This window comes from Pagrus major, chromosome 6 (assembly GCF_040436345.1).
Source record: "Pagrus major chromosome 6, Pma_NU_1.0".
NCBI classification, from domain to species: Eukaryota; Metazoa; Chordata; class Actinopteri; order Spariformes; family Sparidae; genus Pagrus; species Pagrus major.
In genome coordinates, this window is record NC_133220.1 from 21,972,849 (window position 1) to 21,998,103 (window position 25,255).

A 25,255-nucleotide genomic window follows, 5' to 3' on the forward strand; every position below is an offset into this window, starting at 1 on the left:
TTTCGCTCTCATCTCCCCCTTTGAGTGCACATCACGCTTTCTGTTCCCTCAATATCTGTGGATGGCACCACTGTGATGGATCGCATCACAAACCATTACACGCCCTGATACAAGACAGAAGTAACCTGCAGCGGGTGTGCAGCCAACAATCAGAGTGTGACTACACTACAAATGGGCAAGGTGAGGACTGACTTCAAAAGCCCCTCAGGTACACAGTTATTGGGTATCAATGGCAATCAAAGATTCTGAACGTCTTAGAGCTCTTCCTGATCAACAGATGGACAAATAATCCCTCCTCCGTTTCCTGTTCTAAGCACAAGCTCAGGTGTGTTGTCACAACATTTGTTTTACCAAATACCTCATTATCACTTTCACTACACAGTACTTTCACAAAAACCATTAACACAATGAGCTTTTTGATAAATAATCATCAATAATGTCGATATCAAGGGTGTCACAGTTCTCCAAATCCATGATTTGATCTGGCTTTCTGATTTTGAGGTCAAGATTTGATTCAATTTTTTTCTATTGCATCTGGATATGTAAAGATCGACAGATCATTGATTGTATGTCCTGGTGACTAGGTGACTTCCATAAAGGTTCCTGAACAATAGTTGTTTTGTTACCAATCTAATGAATCCAATCCACCACTCTTTGCAGGTTAGTGTCAGACAAGTTCACATAACATCCACCAAAAATAGATCCAAGAGTTCAACAAAAAATACCACCTTCCAGGGATTCAAGAACAAACATCAAAAGACAGAAGTTCAGTTTGTTACAAAGTTTGGTTTCTCAAATCTTTCCAGAGAGAATCCTCTTCCCAAAGAAATCAATAAGGTACCTCTGAAAAAATAAAATGAACCCTGTCAGAGCTGCAGGAAGTAATGTATTGCTTTATGCATTTTTACATCTTACACAATGTATAATGTTTACAAAAACATTACACATTGTGTGAGGTCCTCTTGTCCCTCATCTGCATTTTGTTTCATAAACTGTCTTCACAAAGACAAATTAATTTCCCTGTGGAGGAAAAAAGTTTCTGTAGATTCTAAAATGATCAAAAAAACAGGCAGGTTTGCTCCATTTTTCTCTAATGCTGGTTCCTTTACTTTGTTTCCCAGTACTTCTGCCCCCCCCTTCTCATCCATCCAGGATTGACATTCATCTTTTCCTCTTGCCAACTTAGCAGGCAGAACCACAAGGCAGACATTCAAAGAACCATTGTGGCAGCAAAAGATGGCCACTAGAGAAAACTAGCAGGAATTACAAACACACCATTATCCAAACTGGGCCTTGCCAAATGACTACCTTCACTACATCGACAGCACACACACATCCATCCCAGAGGCAAAACACTGATAATAAGCACACCAGTGTAGTGGCACGTAGGCCTGGTATTGTAGTGTGTGCTAGGAGAGGACTGTGGGATCTCTGGGAAAGAATACATCATGGCTGAATATGAGTTTGGCTGACACACTGCAGTAAATCCATGCAGCTTAAACCCAATACAGAAGTGAAGGCACTGTCGAAATCATTGGACAAGCAGCGAGGGCTTTTCTCCTCAATGACCTTTTTACTGAACTCTTTTTCTTGGATGGTGTTTCCTGCCTTGTGACTCTGGCCAGTCTTCTATCCACAAAGAGACTAATGACTCAGCACAACTTCTGTCCTTAAGTCCAACCAGTCGATGTGTTGCCCAGAACTCTTCAAGCTGTCGTCACCACTGTTCAAGTCTGTGGGCTGTGACATGACTGATGAGCAATGTTCTCGTCAGAGACAGTGATTGAGTTTTGGAGCAATAATTACAACAAAAAACACTAATTAATGTGCTCAGAGGCTTGTTGTTTTTAGGATATTTGTCTGTGCCACACGTTTACTGCATTGACTATGATATATGGCAGACAGGTGGATATTTATGTTCAAGAAATAGTTTGACATTTTGGGAAACACACATACTTGAAAGTGAGAGGAGAGGATTGACACCACTTTCATATCTGTGCACTAAAAATTAAGATAAAGCCAGCATGTGTTTACAGTAGCTTAGCATAGCACAAAGGGGGAAACAGCTAGCCCGGTTCAACAATATGCTTACTGGTACCTCTTATTAACACATTATATCTTGGGTGTTTATTTTGTATACAAATGTAGGATGAAATGACATGTAGGAACAATGATTCATAGTTAATGGGGAGGTATGTACTGTAAATATTTATTGGTGACCAGTTGCCAGGAATCGCTAAAAACTTGGTATTTCAACCTAACAAGTAGTTTTGTTGTCTAAAACTCAACACGTAGTTTTGTTCTCTTTACCCTTACCAATGAATTTATTTCCCTAACCATTACCAAGTAGTTGTGTTCCCTAACCTTCACCAAGTAGTAACCAAACAGCGACTGAAAACTGACAATATATTTTAAATATCTGAAAACAAAAGAAAAAGTCTTCAGTCTAAAAGTAAAAATCAAAAACCTACACATGGGACAGGAACGCTTGTTGCTTGCATGGAAGTCATATGAAGGATCTATTCAACCAACATGACTTGTTGACTCTTATCACATTAGCACCCAAACGCTCTTAAAGGGCAGACTATCACTTTCCATGCACATAGATCAAATACACAAATTACTGAGAAACAACATGCACCCAGAGCACGGGCTCAGATGGTCATCGTCATGAAAAACCACGCACATCTGGGTTTTAGTGAGACCCACTAGTTGCCAGGCAACATAGCAATGACTGCAAGGCTCTAAGATGTCCCTGTGCTGACGGTCTAAACAGCTAATTCATTTTACACAGAAGATATCACATTTGAATTTGTGAGTTTTAGAGGTGTTGGTCAGCTTCTTTTTTTTTTTTTTGGAGGGAGCCAACCCAGAGGTTTCCCTCTGCTACCAAGCTAAGCTAATCACCTGCTAGCTCTATTTTCATATTTGGCAAATAGAAATGAGAGCGGTATTGATCTTTTTCACTCTCGACAAGAAAGTAAATCAGAATATTTCCCAAAATGTTGACCTACTCCTTTAAACCTTCACAGATTCAATGAACAATACTCCAGAGCTACATTAACAGAAATTAAGAACAATGGTGATATAATTCAGAACAGTAAATAATAACTAGTTGCTATCAATTTCTAAACAAAAAGTTGATATAAAAACAAGCAAGATGCATGAAATTCTTCCTTTCCTATTTTGTTTTCTGAACTTTATTTGAAACCGATCACTTCTCTGCAGGGCTCGTCTTTCTCAGCCCATGTGGAGAGCCAAACTGTTGGCTGTCCCTCCTCCTTCTCACTCTCTCTCTGTTTTTTATCTCCTCCCTTCATTTTTCATCCAACATCTGTTGACCCATTTACAGTACGTGTCGAAGTGGCAGGGCAATGTGTGGAAAATGAACACTGTAAGAAACAGAGGAAGAGAAAGCGAGAGAGGGTGGACGGAGAAGACAGAGTGGAACACCTCATTCACAGGAAGTGGACAGAGCCCCACAAGGCTTCATTCTTGTGCGAGCTGGCAGCGGTCGGCGGGGCCGCAGTGGAAAAGGCATTGCTAATTTGAATTAAACAGGGTCTTTTCTTCAACATTCCTCTACTGTGAGCGGGCCAGGTTAGCAGGCCCAAACCTTTTTTTTCTTGAGAAATTTCTATTTGCTCTGTTTCTCTACACAGCTCCTTGAATAGTTCAGGGAAAGATCCACAACTATTCTGTTCTGTAGCTCAATTAGGACACCCACGGAAATGGAAAGGGTGTCTCCATTACTGACCCATGAAGGTTATCCTAAGACTGTGCTAGTGAGAACTGAAGCTTGAGATTTGACAATTATTTTCCTATGGAGAACTAGATATTGTGCCAAGGCTTCACCTCTCTGTTACAGACGTCAGAGAGACGACAGCAGATTACAGGACAGGTTTCACTTTTTCCATACGTCTTTCTGACTCATAAGGTTGGTCTGAAGATGTGCAAACAGACACACATTGCTTCACCCCTCATAAAAGTTGCACTGCAAGACATATTAACACCGTATGGAGTCACACAAAGCCTTTGTTCTCTGAGCATCCATCAAAACAAAATTGCGGCACACTGGATTTCAGACACGAGTGGAGTCTTTAAGCTGCGACACATAGAGGTAGATCACATGCACTTTTCCAGTCCGAGGGAGTGAGGGCAGAGGGGGTGGTGAGGGCAGAGGGGGTGGTGAGGGAGGGGGACAAGAGAACTAAGGCCATTGTTTGGATCACACAAATCGGCTGTGGCCTCCTACAAAGCAGGCTCAGCCGCGGTGTTGTAAGCAGTGTCACGTGCAGAGCCTGATCTGAACTGTGGCACGGCCACCTGGAGGGAAGTGGTGAGGGCCATGGGGGCACAGTGAAGAAAGGGGGGCTGGCACTTTCTAATAATGTGATGTTTAGGGATTAATATGTTAAAACACATTCTCCTTTCTCTTCCTTTCATTCTCTGAAAACTCTTGAGATTTTTTTTCCTTCACAAGTGTAATTTTTGCAGAATGATTCATCTTGGAAACTGTCTCTCTGATCTGTGTTTCCTCTCCAGTAGTAGAAAGAGGCCCAGCTGACTGAGAAGGAGTCAAGATCTGGGTCTGGATCAGGCCGTCCTCGAGCCCAGAGCTTGTTAGGCTGTGGGGATTTTCCATTCACTAGTTCATGCTTGCCCTCCATATGCTGGTCAACACAAAGCTTATTCAACCAACAACAAACACACAAACAACTAACAAGTCGCTGCCAGTGCAGGAGCAAAAGATAAAGGGGGCCAGAATGAGGCCAACTGTGGAGAGCAAAGAGGCTAACCGCTGTCACAGCTTTCATTTTAAATCCTACAGACGCGTCAGCATGTGAAACAATGTCGTAAATACACATATCCAAACTATTACACCACATTCGACTAACAAGCATCAGATGATTAAAACCAATCTTGCTACTTCACACAGACATCATCCAGATATAGCTGAATAATTTAATATGTTTATCCATTAATACACCTCATGAATAAATAGTGCTGCACCACTTTCCTGCCAGCAGCTCTTAATGACACACTAATACTGGGTTTCTCTGACCACTGATGACCAGCTGGCCCTCTCTGCAATGTTCTTGGCCCACATGACACATTCTTGGACGGAGCATCCGAATCCTGACCAAGCAGCCCAGAGGCACCCCTTGACCCGACCCACCCCCCCATCATCGTCTGCCCTGCCAAAGTAACAAAACTCCAAATTAAACTAGGACATGGCACCGAAAACAAGACGCATCAACACCAGAGCTTCATTTAGGCCTAAGAGAGGACCCAGTGGCTACATGAGAGTTTGTATTTTGATGACGCTACTCTCTATTTGTTTTGTTTTTTAAAAGGGCAATAAAGTGATTAAAAGCAAGTGGAGACAAGTACCGGGACACATAAACAGTACACGATAAGATAAACACAAAACAAACTGAGGAATGCAGCATTGATTTAAACTAGGGATGTTAATGATGAATGATTAATTGATTAATCACCATTAAGAATTTTAGCAATTAAATATTCATTGACAATCAGACACAATTACATAAAAAGGATCTTGTTAATTTTAATGTAAGTAATTTGTCATTCAAACATACACAAAGGCCTTCTATACATATATATATTAGTACATTTTAGACATCATTTTCATTCACACAGCGGCCATTTTCCTCTGACGTCGTACTCAGGGTGGGAAACTTGAATGCTGTGTTGCAGGTTGCAGGTCGTATAAACATCGACATATAAAACATACCGACAAATTGTGGTAATTTCATCGAGTAGCAACGGTCAAGTAGCAACTGACAAGTTAATGGACAACGGAAATCTGGAGGGAAATTGGGCCATAAAACTACATATTTGATAACCCATTAGCTAACGTTAGGTCCAACACATTTGAATGTATTATTAGCGATTAATGCATAGTCGATTGTTAAGGTAGCTGACTATCAAATAAAGAAATTGCTTAAAATTTGCATCCCTAGTTCAAACTGGTGGGAAATGTCGTAAACGCAAAGCAAAAATGGCTGTCCAGCAACATCTGTTTATGAAGATGGGTGTGTGTCTGTGTGTAACTGTATGTGTAAGCCTGTGTCTTGTGGTAATAATACTGTATGTACACATAAATACACATATACCGTACATATATTAATCTCTATATATAGTGTATATGTTTATATTTATTGTTGCTACTCAATGCGATCTTGTCAAAGAGATCACAACGCTAGAAGAGCAGGCAAGTGGTGTGGGAAACAATGCTGCACTTCACCGCTGTTTATGTCTGACGGCTATCCTATAATAAACACTTCACCCTGCAGGTGAAACACACACATTAATCTGCCACTCCAACCACACCTCACAAATACTACGGTTTTATTTTCAGCTACCTGATTTCCTTTTGTCTCGGCAAACGCTCCTCAGTTTAACAGTGTTTTTCTACAAATTTACAGCACAAATGCAGTTCATTATAACCATCTTTGGCTTTGACCCTGTTGGCAGACTGTGTGCCCTCTCTGAACTCTGCACTTGATGGTTGGATCATGCGTCTCTCTGCTCCCTGCTTACCCTCTTTCCTTCCAACATATCAACACCACATTTTCATTCCTTTCTGGGGGGCTTCTGGGGTGGCTGGCAGGGTGACAAGCAAAGCAGGAAGGCTAAATCCAGCTCTCAAAAGCACAACAAACTGACCGTTCTCCAAACACAGCAGCACCGCTGCTCCTCGGGGGAGAGAAACCACTGAGCAAACAGCTCTATCAGCAAAGTAAATTGCAAAGAATCGAACAGGACAACACCACCAGATACCCAGAACAAATAAATAGACTGGGCCTATATCTGTATTGGTTATGAAATAGGAAAAGTAAATGAATACACACAAAGGAAATCAATGGGTAAGATATGCCTGCCACCTTTTTCCTTAAGCTTAGGCATAAAAGGACAGATAATAAAACTTCTTAAACCCACCTCTCTCACCTGTGATCATGCAGGCAGACACAGACACTTTTCTGTCTTTTCTTTCACACAGATGAAAGAAGAAAATAGACCTATTGCCTACTGAATAAGGTTCTTACATAGCAACTCTATTTCTGAGTTTGAACAGACTCATTATTTGATTCATTCGCCTCTTATTCCCTCACAATGGACTGAGGATTAGCTTAAAACTATTAGTATTGTGCAAGTATTTTCTTGCAAAGGACAGAAAGAGGGCCATACTGCTGCCCCAGAACGACTAAATATCTGAGAGGCACATAGTCTGTTTTGGCTTAGAGTTCTTACCCAGAAAGCAAGAGACTAACTTTAATCATCACAAATTAAGCGCCAAGCCCCTCTCCAGACAGTCGTTTTCATTTGTTACATAGTCGTCTACCCTTTGAATTTCTTTTCTAATGCTCTAATTATCGCATAGACAAACAGCTATGTAAATGACAGGGAAGGCCCAAGGGGGTCGGAGGGGAGTATCAGAGTATTCGTCATCGTAAGAGCCAAGAAACCCAAGGAGACGGAAGTTAAACAACCACTGCAGAAGACAAGCTGTGTGTTCAATAATGCACTATCACAAACAGGATGTAGTCATTTATTACTGCGACTAATCAGACACAAGGTAGTTTGCTGTACAGAGAGAAACACCAGCCACGAGGCATAGCCAGGTGTTCAACATCTGTATACCTTCAAGATGCAGGGTGGGGGTTTCCATCACCCAAATTATCATATTATTATCGTCTGTGTCTTTCATTCTCCTGCATCATAAACCCCACTCTGTCTCTCTTCTTGTCCCAGGCTTGTAGTCCCCCCCTAAGGGTGCCTCTGGCCTGCCCCACTCCCTTCTGCAGAGGGCCCTGCTGAGATTACATAATGGTCTTTTTAAAATTTAAATCCCTGACACGCTTTTCTTGGCTGAACACAGTCTTGTCCTGCTTCAAGGGGCCAGTTGTGCCCTCTCTACTGCCCCAGCCTCAACTCCTCATCTAAAAATGGCCAGCTGGCGGCCTGTGGATCACGTCCACCTCACCACACCCTCAAATAGAGCATATATTTATGCATACATGTACTGCATATATATCAACTATATATGATTTCTGCTTTTCCTCTATAAATCTTTACTGTTACCGTTGCACAAGTTCTGTCTCATTTTCAGACCCTCATGAAACTTTGACATGTACTGTATGAGTTTGGTTCTGCTGAAAATATCAAATCCATCCATCTCCAGCAGCACGGACGTGAAGTTGACGGAAGTCGAACTTCCAATTTGGGCCACAAAGGAGGCCAGTACTACTCAAGTAAGTTGTGCCAATTCTTAGATAGATGATAAAATAACAAAAGGCTCTTTAGTCTGAACTAAGACTGCTAACTTTTACATTCTGTGTTTGTACCTTTCACAATAAAAGCCCAAGCTTAGAATATAAGCATTTATTTACAAATATATTTTGAGCAGTTGGGCTAAACCAATGCATTATCGGCAGGGCATTATTTCTGCTTAATACTTAAATTTAAATACCTAGTTTTATATATTTTTTCAAAGTTTTGTCTTCCTAAGCCATCTTTTGTTTGCATTAACTCATTGATTAAGAAGAAGAAGATATACTTTTGTAATCCTCTTAGGAATTCCATTTTTTCAGACCACATTATTTACAACTTCACCTCTTCGTTTCAGTCTGACTGCTCTCATTAGCATTGTTTCCAGCCAAGTTTGCACCTAGCTAACCTTGCTAGCTAACTAGCACACAGTATAGCATTTTGCAGCTAAAGAGGCAGCTATTTCACTCTCACTATGGTCAGCCAGAAACACGATATTATGCTAATGTTGCTCCGTGTCTGACGGATGTGTAAATAGCCTAATGCTAATGGCTAATATCAACTTTATATGACCATCAGCTTATTGTGCAACCTCCAAATGTAGAAATAAAATCGTTTAATGCAAGTTTTGTGTTTCTGAATCATAGAAGTATTACACTGTGTAATTGTATGTGATAATTAAAGAACCTTCTTCTATTCTGGTCACATTTCTAATTTCAGTACATGAAATATTAATTAATCTACAGCACATCCCTGTAGCAGTTCAAGTGAGGGATGAACTGTAGTACAACTACTTCGAGTCTGCTCCTCTCTGATTCAGTAAAAGTCAAATATAACACATAACTTGTTATGTCATTATGTTTTGTGACAGCTGCCAAAATAAAGTGCATTTTCATGTCATTGAGGCCAAAACATCATGTAGCATGAGTCAAGTTGAAGATTCAAAGTGCTGCACACTCATAGTGACAAACCCTCTCTTCTGTTGCTGTGATGTAATGCAAACATGAATATTAGCGTGTATGTGTGTGTGCTGATAGTGGCTACTGGGAACTGTTTGAAGAGCACAGTGTAAAAGCATCTTTGAACTGTTTCTGAACAGTAAAAGGTTTGCTATATTGTCTGTGGGAGAGAAATGAGAAAAGTGTGTGCATGTGTGTGAAAGAGAGGAGGAGGCAGAGAGCAGACTGTGTGCACATGCTCTCACACCTGCAGCAGGTTCTTGCAGGAACAAGGCGCTGCGAGGCGATAGACTCTTTCATGTTGAGCGGCGGTTGTTTTCCTCGACGTGTTGATAGCTATCTGCACTGGGTGGTGGCTGCTTTTAGGAGACAGTAGCAGGATCAAACGGATAACTTCCTCTTACATACAGTATCTTAACAGTATAGCCACTGGCTTTGGGTCAACTGTCTGGTAGATGACACCACTGATGAAACACACACCAAACAATGTTCCCTTATGTCCAATTACAGCCGACTTCCAGATCAAAGACTCCCCAGATTTAATTTCTTTTCAAGGCAGTCTTTTATTTCTTTTGATAGGAGTCAGTGAGACGCACGCGACATCATGAAAAATGATGTTTTCCACTGAAAGTGGTTGTTACATCTCCTAAAAAGCTAATTGCAGCCTAGGTGGGAACTGTCTGTAAAATGGCCCATATAACAGGCCTGGGAGTGGACGTCATTGCAGCGTTACACACCTCCTGTGTTTCCAGGGCACACTCACTGCACGTGGGAATATTTCAGGACCCCAATAAAGTCTAAAGCCTGAGGAGATGGCAGCTCTGTAACAGTCGACACCCTACCTGAAGGCTATGGAACAGCAAATTATCTTCACATTTATCTTCATTGCACGGCTTTCAATTGTTCATTGATCAGGAATGCAGATCAAAGTTCTATAAAAAGGTCATATGCCCAGACAACCACTTTGTTTTTGTTTGACTCTGTCAGTATCCCTTTATGCCAGTCTGACCCAGCACCCCGGGGTACAAAGAACAGCATTGTGGGGGTTACACAGCAGGGCAAAGCAGCTGCACTGGACAGTGGCTGACTTCCCCGGCAATAGCCAACACACTAACAAAGGCCACTGTGAAGCCCGGTCCGCACGAGTGAATAAATAAACCTCTCTCATGCATCTTTCAACCAGAAGCGTCCGCAAAAGCACCTCCACAAAGAGCACATTTATCACAACAATACAATACAACTACGACTGTTACTCAGTACACAGGTGGTGTACATACAGTTTGGGATGAAACGCTCGCATATGACAACATGGTGTTTCAGTTTTAATGTTCAGTCCTTGTGACAACTTCTGCTGCTGAGAAAAGAGGATTACCAGCACACTGTTTACATATGATGAGCTATAAAAATGCTAATCATAATCAACCATATTTTACTCAGATTCATTCACTACTCCAACATCCGCTCTCCACCAAACTACATGTTTCAAGCTTTTTTTCCTCCAAATAGCATTATGGGGGGTGTTTGGATAATTTGACATTAGCACAGGAGATAGGTGGAGAGGACACACAACAAAAGTCTAAATTGAATGATGGAGGTTGTGGTTACACAGCAGGCACCTTGTAATGTCAGCACCAGATATGCAAAAGCAAACTTTAATATTAAGGCTGGAGATGTTATTTTTTATCTACAAATTACATGAAAAGACCAAAACCAACAATGCAGGTTTTGTCATTGTGAAGACCGTTTTATGCCAGTGATGTAATTATAATATAATAGCATACTAATGCAATTACACCCTTTCAAAGAGCAAAGAACTTTTCACTCTCAGGTATATTCAGACGTCCTAAATAAACAAAACATTGATGGAAAACAACAAAACAAATCTAACAAAATGAAAACACAACAGGCAGCATCAAGGTCAGCAAAAATGATGGAGGCCATGTACAGATATAGATTAGTTGATAACGTAATTATCGTTTATTTTCCTACTTCCCAAACCTGAGAGTCTGTGGCTCTCAGCCCTAAGTCCAATGGTTCCTAATGGAGAGAAAAATCTTGGGGTAATGAATATAAACTTTCATTTTATGCATGCTCAGTTATATTTCCCTGCCTGATTGTCTGAGGCTGTCATCGATATCAGTTGCTCGCATCAGCCGGTTAGGTCTATCCAATAACACAGCGACACACCTTCACTTTTAGCCTATCACCTTGCTGCTGTCTTTTTAAATACGATTAGTTCCTTCATGCTGCTGTCAGTAAGTCACTACCACCACCAGTGACTGGACTGTAGAGTCCCTGTAGAGTCTAAGCACCACAGACTTTTTGACAATTATCACATTATCATCTGCTGTAATAAACATTTTCTTTACTTAATCAACTAATCTCTCCCGATTGAACTATAACTGTGGCAGCATGTGGTTGGACTGACTCAAACTAAAGTGCTAACTGTAATGAAGAAACATATCATCCAGTGCAATAGTGTGGCTCACTGGTGTGTTTTTAAGAATGTTTGAAGAAAATAATACAGGCCTGAGCTCAGAGGAATAAATTATATCAGGCTTTAAGATTTACTTGCTAATCGGATCAATTTTTGGTGGTTTTGGTGTTTTCATGACGTTTTTCTACAAAAAAACCTCCCCACAGAATATCATCCAGACTTATCCCGTAATTTGAATGAAGGACACACTTCCAAAAGAAACCCACAATTTCAACTGTAAGCACCATCCTAAGACTATTCAATCTTCTGTACTAACTTCTGTCTTTGTTCATACTCTGAAGCAGCAGACAGACGTGTTTATTCCAACTTTTGTAATGTACTTGTACTTGGCAATGTTCCTCAAAAAATGTCACTAATCTTCACTTCAAGAAAGCATCTAAATTTTCAGTGAAGCTAAGATAAGACTTGGCATTTCTTTTGTCTCTCTGACTCACTTCTTGGGCTCTACACCCTGACACTCCAGAGCAGAGGTCCTATAACTGTTGTTTTTGAGAGAGTTTGGCATAAGCAGGAGACAGGGGATGGAGTCACTGGTGTTTCTGTCCCAGATAGAGACACGGAAGGAGGCTGGCCCGCAGATGAGAAGGGAGGGAAAGAGCAGGTTGTGAAAAACAGCAGGTTTCTCCATTGCTCTGGGCGAGTCTCTAATGACTTCCAGACCTGCTCTCATACAGTCTCTGCGTCTAGACTGCAGCTACAGCACTCTACTCTGGCCTCCCAGTCGCTCACTCACTCTCTCCCAGGCTAACCCCCCGCGAAAAAAGCAACATGTACACACACACACGCGCACACACACACACACACACACACACACACACACACACACACACACACACACACACACTGTCCCCCCATTCCATCCCAAGCTCTCTGTCCTCTTAGAAAGCTACAGGCGTTTCAGTCTAAGAGGCTGACCAACGAGACACTGCTGCTTTCATTCCCTCCCCAGGGATTCAGCCTCAAAGCATCTCGGCTCTAATGAGGACTTTGAAACGACGGCTGTCTTTTTTTTTTTTAAGTCCTACGTTCGGTTTGGGTTTGTCTCTTGACTGCATCCTCTGTGGCTCTGAATGCAAAAGGAAATCACATCTATCTAGGAAAGACAAACACTGTAAATCTCCTAATTGGGCATGACAGGACTGTTTAAGGGCAGAATGACCTCTGTCCCTTAATGATAGAACATCCCATTGTTTTCTCCAGACTGGCTGTGGTTAGCCACATACATCTAATAGGCTAACACTCTCAGTTTGTTAGCTGACAACTGCTTTTAGGATATGTTTGGAGGAATCAAAGCCTACAGTAACGTATTAGCATACCACTGATGCCACAAAAAATGTCTTTTAAGAGTCAGCACAGCAAGTTTTGGATCCATTTCTGATCAGTTTTTACACTTGGAGACCTGTTGAACAGTGTTTAAGTCAAATCAACCTACATAATTCACACATTTCCTTCACAGCTGAAGATGCTACATCGTGATGAATAAAAACAAAGTGTCCGCTATACTGATTTGTAAAAATGCTCTGGCTCTTGAACAGGCAAGACAATACACTACATGAGGGGAAAACAATGTGTCCTAAATACACTTTACTAGGGGTTCTTTATATATAAATCTTCATAAGCTGAAAAGCATTTCCTCTCTACTATGGGCTCCAATTATCTAGCCTGAGTGGTTAAATGTCAGCCAAAGTTCACTCTTCTGTGAAAGTCAGATGCAGCCAGATCAGAACAATAAGTGCAAACAAGAAGGTAGCCATCCGTGTCCGGATATGACATATTGGACTTTTTCCTTTTCTTTTTTTTAAGACTTACAAACATCAGGCTCCTCGTCAGAGCCATCCGGGCAGTCTTTCTCCCGATCGCAGCGCCAGCCCTTTGAGATGCACGTCACCCCATCTTTACACACAAACTGCTTCGGGCTGCAGGTCTTTGGGGCTGAAAAGAGACAAAGGAAAAAGTGAATTAATTAAAAGATTTCAGCTCCTTTTGTGTCAGCGATCTTTATTTTCTGGGGTCTCATTAGCAACCAGGGTCTGTTGTGTTCAGAGTCAATAGTGGCCCTCTCTGGCCCTAATTAGATCCTGGAAAGTTGCTACTTGATGGAGGGGATAGAGAACGAATACACAAAACCCACACACGCACACAAGCAGGCCTGGAAGGGCTTTGCATAAACTTGCTCTACCTAAATATCCAGGTCAGTGTTCCCAGGCCAATAGCAGTGATGCAACACGTCTGGAGGATATCAAAGAGCATCTTGTTCAGTGAATTGCCCCCCTATCATCCATTTCCCCTCAACCCAACCTTACAGAGAGAGGAAAAACTGCCCACTCCAGCCACAGCCAAATGGGGGGAACACATTCAAACGCAGTCCTCTCAGAACAGCACATTAACACACACGTACACACACACACACAAGCAACAGAGCTGAGTCACCCTCGGGCATTAAGGGTAAACTCTTGGTGAGTGGAGTTTTATACAACTAACTGCTGAGTGGGATGTACACAGGGATTATGAGAGACAGTGGTGTACTTAACTACTGTTGTATGTACAATCTTAATGAATGAATAGACCTGAAAAAAGGTATGAAAAGAAAAGAAAGAATCTCGGTATGTATGTCAAGGATACATTATATTGTGCACCTTTTTACGCTGTTGTAAAAAGGAATTCAGCTGTCACTGAACAGAAATATAACGCAGCGTTTACTTAGACATTGACTGTACTTTTCAAAATGTCCTGTTTCATAAAGAAGCTCTTTCTTGTCATGCCCTCCATGTTATTTTGCACTACACAATTCAGCTCTGAAATTAGCCCTTTACATAAATGCCAGGCAAAGCTGTGTTGTATTTTTACTGGTGTTGGACAACTTTAAAAACTGTAAAAATACTTTTTAGTCATTACAAAAGTAATTACGGTAGTTTATTAATCAACCATAAGCAAATTAGTCAATTACGTCTTAGGTGCCAACAGCTGCAAAAGCCACACACACACACACACACACACACACACACACACACACGACAATCTCTTGTGATTTATGCTATGTTCACGTCATATCATTAAAACCATAATTATGAGCTGCCAAGTGGGAAAGACCATACATGTCAGCCTCTGTCTTGTATTTCTGAGTTGGAGATATCAGGAATCTCCGACACCGATGATATCTCCAGCTTGATGAACAGAAATGTCAACTAAGTGTTGGCAGGCTGGCTGCAAACGCACCACTTCTGGCAGTTACATCATAATATGTATATGCTGCAATATGTAACACAAGCTAATTGAGGCTATTTATCTTTATAAAGATAAACTTTATGGTGCTAGTATCTTTCCAGAGTGAAGCTAAGCTAACTCTTGACAGTAGATACCTCGAAACCGTAAACTGGAAGTGTTCAAGCTATATTCCAAAGTTATTAGCCATGGTGCTAATAACTTTGGAATATAGCTTGAACACTTCCAGTTACCACATGATTTTTTATTTATAAGGCCATACAGGACCTTGCTATATTATGGGTGTAGCAATAGAGGGCATGGGGACATTCAAGGACACGTTGCTAAATCATCAGCTGAATACAAAACAAGTCAGATGAAGTATGTGTCCTCCTGTGCCGTTTTCATAAAACATTATTTCTTCCAAAAATAAAAACACAACAAACATTTTACCAGTTGACATTTAAAACGAGCAACAGGCAATCCTGAACTATAATTGGAATTCACTCATGGATAGTTCACATTTTTAATTATCTATCACCTGGTTGTGATTGAACTGATGTTTTGTACATCTGGGAAAAGGTCGTTTTACACTCCCCTTTCATTTCTTTCTCTTATCACCGCCATCACATTGAATATCAGCAATCTGGGTTCATTCTTCCGACATTTTTAATCTTCTCACTGAATAAACCCACCCACCTCGGCCCTCTGACAGGACTGATCATTTACATTTTTAATATCATATTAAAAAGTGTGGACTCGACGTGTCAACATCCGCTCGCACAGCTTAGGTCAGAACATGAAGCACTGATTTGAAATGGTGATGGTATTGTAAACGCTTGCTCACTTAGGCGTATAGCATGATGAACAGGACAGGAGGAAGGATGGATGGGATAGAATAGGGCTGGATGAAGGGATGAAGCAGGATAAACAGGATGACTGTATTTACATTTAAGGCTAGTCTCCAACTCCAGCAGCGAAGGGAATCTTGAAACGGAGCTCAACCTAAATACCATGAATTCAACCTGACATATTGTTGCACACATTCACACACTCCCCACTTATCCTCCTCTCTGTACCGCTGTGATCGGTGTGTGTGTGTGCGTATGTGTGTGTGTGTGTGTGTGTGTGTGTGGGTAGAGGGGCATCTTTCTCTCTCTCAGAAGTCCCAAGGATTTGAATTATTCATAAAAAGCAACTAGGCTTGCGTTAAAGCGTTTTCTCTTTGCTCTCCTCATCCTTCTTCTTTCTTGTGTGCGTGCCTGTTTGTTTATTTGTTTAGACATGTCAACACCAGTCATTGCAGGCAGCCAGTTTCAATGCGTCGGTCCATTGTGTATTGTTTATTTAGATGCTGACATGCTCAAACTTGGCGTGCTGTTAACTTCCAATAATGGCTGTGGGGGGAGTGCACGGCCGCCTCTCAGACTCAACCACAAGATGCTGCTGACAGAAACATCTGAGGGAGCAGAGGAAGTAGGTCAGAGGGTTAGCTAGCTGAAGGTGAAGGCCAGCAACGCTAAGGGATACTACCAGCTAGGAAAGCCTAATGGTTAGAGAGAAGAAAAGGGAGTGTAGACAAAGGCCATGATCAGAGCCGCCATTACAGTCAGTCTCAGATCACCTAAGAATATACTTTGACATGACTGCATCTATGTTTAATATTGTGACTATTGTATTATATCATTCAGGCAGAGTTCCATTATTTTCCATTTTTCTGGTCCTTTGTCTGATTTTCACTGGTACAAATAAATAAAACTCAAACTCTGAGCTTCCAGGCAGCACAAACCACACTGGTGGTCAGGCAGGCTACTACAGACAATGGGTGCATCCCAATTCCTATAATTGCAGCCACGATTCCCCTCGCTTGCATTTTTCTCACATCTTAGTCTTTTTCACTGAAGACACGAGAACAGATGCAGGAAGAAGTGGCAAGAGAAATCTATAAAGGACACAAACTGAAGACAAATGAGACATCCTCTTCTCTCAGGCATCATCTGAATCAGGGATATCATAAAAAAGGTGGATGTTGAACGTTGTTGTTGAACATGGTTTCTTTACAATACTTTTAAAGAGTAATGAATACATTTGTAAATTAGCTTTCGTCACTTTTTTGCTCCTTTTCGATACCCTAGTTTAGCCCTTTTTGTCAACATCTACAGCAGAGAAGCCTGCCAGATGGATGTCGGCTTACTGCTTTGAATCACAGAAGTAGTGTACAAGTTTGTCAAGCAGGAGAAAATCAAGTGGACTCTGGAAATGGTCACTGGCATCCATTTTTTATGACAGCTGTAAATTCAATCTGTGCTAGACACAACCAAGATTTATCTGCTCAGAAATATCCAAATTTAAAGAGAGTCAGTGATAACTGTGATCCAGACAAACATAGTTTTGGCTTACTCGTATTCTTCAGGGTTTTGTGAACTGGTGCACAGTAACATGTTTGTCTATTCTTTGAAAAGGAAATGACACAGGGCGGACAAAGAGGAAGCAAAGAAAAGATGGTAAACACATGGATATGACTCAGGATGACATAAGAGGACAAGCTGAACGGCAACTGTGAGAGCAAATGGAGGGGATGGGGTGAGCTACAAGTCAAAGGGGGGGCAGAGCTTTCACAGCTGGGGACAGGGCTGAAGATCTGAGAACAGACTGAGCTGGGCTGGGATACTGCGATGGGATGGAGGAATGTCACACATGCTATCAATGAGCTGCCTGTGTGTTTACCAAAGCGGTGGCTGCGTGAAAATGCTTTGGGTCATCGCCATTTGGGCCGGATTACAAATCCACTGCCCCCGTCGCTGTCCGCCGGTCCTCCGAGATGAGCTCAGTCTGGTTGGGAGGAAGAGTCCTCTCCTGAGGCAAGCCTCGCCCCCAGCCACAGCCCCATTTCCTCCGACACCCACAGCAGTGCTATTTATAAGTTGGAGGCCTGCCCTCCGAGATCAACCGGGGCACTACAAAGCTATAGCAGACACTGAGACTACCGCCTCATCACACACCACTCAACAACGGTTGAGGTGAAGGCAGACTTCAAGTACTGTCAACAGTGGTGCTGAAAGGGAGCTTGAGCAGTATGGAAACCAGTCTTGAAAGCTGTGTAAGGTATCGAAAAGAGACCTTCAAATGGACAGCAATAATTCAGGTGCCCTCGACCAAGACGATCTGTACCAGCTCCAGGGCCACTGCTCTGTAACAGTGCTCTGACCACCAAGTATCTGCAAACTTTGGTACTAAACGCTTGCTAAGATTTTTACTTGATGATGGTACTATGTGAAAAGAGGATCTCCAGAGTCATTACAGTTCATCCTGATAGGGACCTCAAATCAAGACTTCATGATGGTAATGTATCCAACAGTTGTAGAAACATTTCATTCAAAGCCACAAATGTCTATGTCATGGTGGCTCCAGAGCAAGAGGTCACCAACCTCAGTGAGACTGAGGGTTACCTCCTGAGAATGAGACTAAAAACTCAACTATCTTTGTTCAGAATCACTTTAAGAGTATGCCTACGTTATATCTCCTGATCCAGAGGAAAAGTCAGAGAATCCTGACCAGAAAGGTTTTTAAGATTTATCCTCTAGAAACCAACAATGTCTCAACCAGAGAAGGGAAAACTTTGACGTACTAGTGTTACAAGATGAATAATCAGGGGATCACAAACTCTGTAGGATTTATCCTCTTGGCACCATGAACGTCTGTACAAAACCGCATCCAATTCTTAGATGGTAATAACTACCTATAACATTCAGTCTGGTGCTAATTGAATGGTCTTTTCAGAATACTGTACACTATGGCTGATTTCTTCAGGTTAGATGTGTTATGCAAGACTTATTTCATAACTCTGTAATCTACCTGGCTCTCTGAAATACCAGAGTTGGGTTTTCCCTGAACTTCTGCGAACCTCAGCCACTTACACGCACGCCTTCTGTACTGTATGTCAGCACTACTGTTAAAAGACGAGGTGGAGAAATATTACGTAGTCACGAACAAAAACTTCCTCAAGCTACATCCACACAGATCCTCGGAGATGATCCTCTCCAGCTCTAGGAGCTTCATAACTGGCACTGATTCATCCAAAACTATAGAGAATAATAAAACTGGCAGGCCACACAAAAGCACCAGGTGGGTGTGTTGGCTGTAAGTAAGTGCGTGGTGAAGTTATTCAAAACGCTTAGAGACTGTTGCAACGTCTGCTGGGAAAGAAAACATCTAGTTTAGTCTACTGAAGATAGTGTGTACTCACACAAATAAAACACTTCAACAGTTTCTCAAGGGGAGAAGATGGCCCTGCTAATACCAAATGCTCTCCACTGTTAGACATGAGAAATCTTCATTATCCTTTCAAATATTTAGGTAAGAGAGCTTTATATGAGGGCAAGATAAACAACTTGACTGTGTGTGATCAGTCTCGACATTGACGCCCACTTGGCTCGACCTCGATGCGTACTTTATCACCACAGTGACACATTTAACTGCGACAGAATAAAACATCACAAATGCTGCAGGAGATTCATGATAAGCAACTCAGGCCAGTTCACGAAAACATCGAGTGAGAAATGTTTTTAATATTTTGTGTTCAGCAGCACTACAGCTTTTCAGATTCAGACGACACAAGTTTGACCAGTAATGAGACAAAAAGGAAGACTTATAGAAAGAGAGTGACGCCGAGTAGGAAGAGAGAGGGGCAGGGGTCTATTTTGTTGACCTTTGGGCTGACCTGTGGGGGTTCTGCTAAGGGCCGAAAAACGAGGGAAGAGTCTATATCGGAGTGTTTGGCTGCGGCCTGCCACCTCCTCATCCTCCTCCACACAGCCCAGGCACGAACCCTTCAGGATTTTGTAATGGAAGAGAGTGAGCAGGAGGAAGAGGGAGGGGAAAAAAAAGTTTTCCAATTTGTCATGTTACAAAACAGAGAGAAAGAGGCCCCAGCTGTGCCTCTTAAATAAACCTTTCCGGCGGAGTTTGAACGAGAAGTGGAAGTCTGTAGGGTCGTGGACAAACTCTGACAAAAGTTCAAACAGAATTTAGACAAAAGCATCACAGAGTATGGACGATAAAGCAGCCACCTGCATTATCATACCAATATTTTGTAAAAGACAAGAGCAAAAGTTTGGGGATGTTTCTGTCTGGTTCACCCTCTGGATGAATGTTTGATCTGATCATTTTTTACAAGATGTTTTGTGTGTTTTTAGGATCGTCTATGTGTTTCCACGTCTACGTAAGAGCGTGTTATGCATGCACTTTAGAGCGGAGGAGAATTAACATCAGGAATGTGCTCATGTCTGGCAATAGTTGCCAAGTAAAATGGAGCTCCGTCATGCAGGACAACACAGTCCTGCCTGGGACTGTTTAGACTTTACAGGTCAGATCAGAGCACAAACTCAATCTACACCAGCCTTTTGTGGCATTGAGGGGCAGAACCTATTAAGCCAAGCAGAGTAATCAAATGTGAACTTAATTAAGAGCTATTTGAATGTCTGGCTGAGATTTCACCATGTCTCAACCCTAGAATGGTAATCAACCATGACTGCTATTTGTACTCGAGTCAGTGTTGGAGCCCAGAGTGAGGAGGCTACGACCTCCACTTCCACATGAGGATTAAATCGAATTCAGCAGCGGAGTGGGGGCCGAGCAGAAAACCACAAGGTGTGAGCCGCCATTATCAAGTTAGTCAGTTTAGACAAATCCCTTTGCCACAGCACCACCAGAGCACACGCTGTACGTAGCTGCACAGGGAGGGTAATGACAATTAAGCCTACTTAGTATGCTGCCGAGGGAAACATATTAAAGAAGATTATATGAAATTCTTTAGTGCCTTTTCATAAGACCAGCACACGTTTCAAGTCTCAGTGTGTGACGCATGAACTCCAAGGAGCGAGACTGGATTCTCCAGAAGGTTCTTTCACAGTCACTATCCATGTGCTAAAATGAGCACCTTCATCTGCTAATGACACCTACAGCTAACGAGAACGTGGTTCTTACCCTGACTTTGTGGTGATGAAACTGTGAACAGGATATGTGACAAATAAAGTAAAACCCAATCTAGTTAGCTTAGCTTAGTACATAGACTGGAAACAGGGGGAAAAGCTTGCCTGGCTCTGGCCAAAGGTAACACGAACTATTAACCTGAACCTCTGAAGCTAATTAGTAAACATAATATGTCTTGTTTGTTTAATCCACAGGGTAAAAAATACAATTCACTGTTTTATGAGCTAAATGTGCTGGATGTTTTCTTGGCTCTGAGCAGATGCCTGGCAACCCATGAGGACGAAAAAGTGACTTGTTATTTTTACACTTACATTTTATGCGTATTAAAAAAGAAAGATACAACGTAAGAATTAATAAGCTTTAGAGGTGCTAGTAGGGAGATTTTGTCACTGTTTGACACAGCCAAGCTAACTGTTTTTTAGCCTTTTATTTGACAGACACATATGAGAGTGGTGTCGATCTTCACAGATCCACACATTCTCCATGTTCAGAGTACTTCATAATCTCCAAACCATAAGGAAAGATGTTGAGGGCCATTTGCGAAATATTTCAAACGTAGTAATGGTGTGTGTAGGCTAGTCATAGTGGAGCAAACAGCTGCCCATTCTCTCCCCAGAAGCACACAATGCACATTATCAGAGTGAACACTCTGCCTACACACATGCAGCAGAGTGTGGGAAATCCTCCACAGTGAGTGTGAAGATCAATTGCCTGAAAATGATGTGCATTTTCAAAATGATATTCATAGAGATTTATTGGATGTGATAGCACCATGAATTGTTTGTCAAATACAGACCACAAACATCTATCATAGATGCTGTGTTTCTGCTCAAAGGCCACGTGAGGAGATTTTTGCCACAGAGTGAAGGGTGAATGCCTGCTTGAGGGGATTAGTGTTACAATTAGGCTTATGTTAAGGTTATGGTTTGGTACTTTGTGTTTAGGATTAGAAGTCCAGGAATAAATCTAAATCACAGTGGCATGAACAGTGACCTTGGTGCTGATGTGACTGAGCGTGTGTGTCCCTGTGGACGTATTGTTTGCATTAGGGCTTAACAATTAACTGGAATATTAGCAAAATCACAACATGGCCTTGTGCAATATCCAAGTTACAACAAGAGGTGCAATTGTTTGATAAGGTAAAAGGTAAAAATTGGTCACAAAAGACCTCGGCAAAATTTTCTTGATTATTCTGTTGTTCAGTGGAAATAAAATGCGAAAGTAAACCTTTGTTTATCGTTCAGCTCTTGTTTGCAGGTGTGAGATATCTGAAAATGACCACAGATGTCAGTTTCACAGTGGGGAAAGGTTCACTAGGATGGAGCTGTGGGGACTCAATTGTAAAAGCTAGATACATACTGTACTTTATCAGGAAATACTGTGGAGAAGAATGAGGTGTGAAAAGAATGGATGACAATAAGAAAAACCCTTTAGCAGAGGTTTAAATGACCGTGAATGAATGTATTTGTTGTGTGGGGCTGATGCTGAAAATAGACTGCGATTTATCCGAGGTTGGAAGCATTTTTTGAACAAAAAAGAGAAGACAATTTCGATCCCGAGCTGGAATTGAATCTCAACAATGTCACGCCAGGCCAGAAATATGACGCTTTGATTAGCAGATTAATGATTTGAATGAATCCATGGATAAGTTCAATCTTACGCAGCAACAATACACAATGTAGCGCCCATTGTGCAGGAGCACCCTCACAAATCAGTGTCACAGCTTGAGGCATGCGTCATCAACACAGTCCTTTCAGACCGACACAGAGGAGCAAGTTAAGCTCATGTTTGCTGTCAATGTGAACGGGTCAACACAAGTCATCCCACCTGACCCTGACAGCGTGTAATCAGCATGTTCCTGTTACTAAAATACAATACAGTTATTTTAGCCGTATTATATACAGTCAGAAATAAAAAATACAAAAAATACAATCAAGTGTTGATTTCCTGCGTAAAACAACACTGCAACTGTGACAAATCCCTTCAAGCGGGCTTTTAGCAGTGATAAGCACAGAACTGCAGCTGCTGACTCAAGCCTTGTCTGAATATATCGGTACCAGGTTTTTAGTCACGACTATACGGTTGTTACCAATGATTGAACGTGGGCTGAATGAGTGTTCATAAAACAACACTATCTCAGTCCTCTATCCTGGTCACATCCACACCAGTATATGTGAAAGACTGCTGCTCCATGCTTCACTACCTATGAAGTTTCTTCTGACATAGGCACACACGACAACCCTCCCGATTTTAAATACCCTCTCCTGGTTTCCTCCACGGGTCACAATTCTCCTGTATTTCGTTTGCATATCTTTTATTTATCACAGCCTGTGTCTGGCACTAGTGTCGTCTACTGTACTGTTGCACCTCGCTGTCCGTACAGAAGTCCTGGAAATAAAAATTCCTGTTTCGTACAAAAAGTTTTAAAGGAAAGGGTCCTGCATTTAGTCAAGTCTGCCGTGTCGAGGTTGCTCCAACATCAATCACCTCCGAGAGGCTGACAAACATAGCGCAGTGGCATGCACACACTCTCTAGGGGACGGGGGCAGCAAATGAACGAATAAAAAAGCGTTAGATGAGTGTTAGTTATTGCTTGAGATTCACCAAGTTCATGCCAGAGGGGTGACTGATCCTGTAGGCCTATTTTTTGCTGAGAATTACAAGTAGAATTAAAAGTATGTAACGTAAAAATGCTGTTGCAGTGCACTCATTGTTTTATTTTTTACTTATAATCACCAGGATGCAGGAAACTGAATCCTCCCTATGTTTGAGGTCTCGAGGTTACCAAGTGCGGACACAGGCTACAACTCTCTCTCTTTCTCTCTCTCTCTCACATGCGCTCTTACTCATGCAAATGCAAATTAATCTACCAAATTATCAAGGGAGTATGATCTCTTCAACAGATCACCATTTGTGGTTGCTGCTGTAGGACCATAAAGTGAAATGTCTGTTACTTCCTCTGTGGGCGATATATATCAAGGAAGCGCATGGATTCATTATTGAAGTGCCTTCCACATAAAACTTAACCAACGAGCTAGGGCAATAAAATCAAAGCAATGGCTTTTTTTTCCCACTTGGACTTACAATAATTTAACCAAAGCAGCTATACAGGACAACTTCCCCCTTTGCAAAGCTTTAGTATCTTTCAGATCACTTTTTTTGGTTTCCACCGCACATTACAAAAACACTACATGGTTTCTCATGCTGATGATGCTGCCATTACACCACGAACCGGAACCTTTCCTACACAAAGTTGAGGAACGAACATGTTGGCAACCATAACCACAAAAATCAGTCATTACCTACTCTCTGAACTGTGTACCCTCATTTTGTGGAGGCATTTCTTCTAATGGTACTCCGTACTAGCTGGATATGTAAACAAGCAGGAGTCTGCTAACGAGTTTGCTAACAAGTTTGCCATATCAACATGAAAGAAGACGATATGTCGGGGTAGTATCCACAGCTGGTTCACGCTGCCCCCATGTATCTGTGCAAAAACACTGTGTTAAAAACAAAAATGTGCTGTTTATTCTGGGTTACGTGCGGGACTGTGTTTCAAGTGGTTGTTGTAGTTTGGTACACAATGCAAATGTCATCAGCTGACCAGATAACATTAAACCGAACAAAGTAAATATATTTTATCTATTATTTCTTAAGTTTGACAACATTTGCACTGTCAACCAACCAGATGTTCTCTGTGCTTCAACACAGACGGATATAATGACTCTGAATTAATTCAAAAACCACAGGGGTCCTGATGTGCTAATTGTCAATCTAAAATGCAGTCAGAACTCCCTCTCTCATTTAACATGTTGAGGTTCAGTTTTCTTTGCTCTGCTCTGTCCTGCATTAATATCATTTCATAGGAATTGTTTCTCGGCTTCACAACGTTAAAACAAGGGGAAAATGTCTTCCTACTTCCTTGGTGCTGTCCTTGGAGTAATGCTAAACACGAGGTTCAGCAGGAAGGATATCTGTCGTTTTGTCCTGACAGAGATAATAACTACTGAATAAGACGGATTGTCGATGCAATATGGCCTCCACCTCAGCATTTGGTCTAAGCTACAAAACAAAGTCTTGTGGCAGAGAGGGCTCTGAGTCTGCTTTCACAAGTGAGCTTTTTTCTATCCTTACCTTCACACATTGATAGCTGAGGCGTCAAAATTGCTGGCTAATGTACTGAGAACATACTGTACATGTGCATGTTCATGATATCTCAGAGCACGTTTCTGCTCATATTCTTTCAGAGGGCCCCCTGAGACTGTGCTCTATCTCCAGTCCTTAAATAGCCCCATCTAGATAGTGTATCTCA

General features: G+C 41.8%; 1 protein-coding gene across 1 annotated transcript in view; it reads right to left on the reverse strand.

The window, feature by feature from the left end:
* LOC140998909 (low-density lipoprotein receptor-related protein 1-like) overlaps nt 1–25,255 on the reverse strand; it is a 101,090-nt gene that overhangs the window by 71,416 nt on the left and 4,419 nt on the right. Inside the window, exon 2 of the mRNA XM_073469326.1 lies at nt 13,561–13,683. Within this exon, the coding sequence (XP_073325427.1) occupies nt 13,561–13,683 (123 nt within the window). The remainder of the gene's footprint in view (nt 1–13,560; nt 13,684–25,255) is intronic.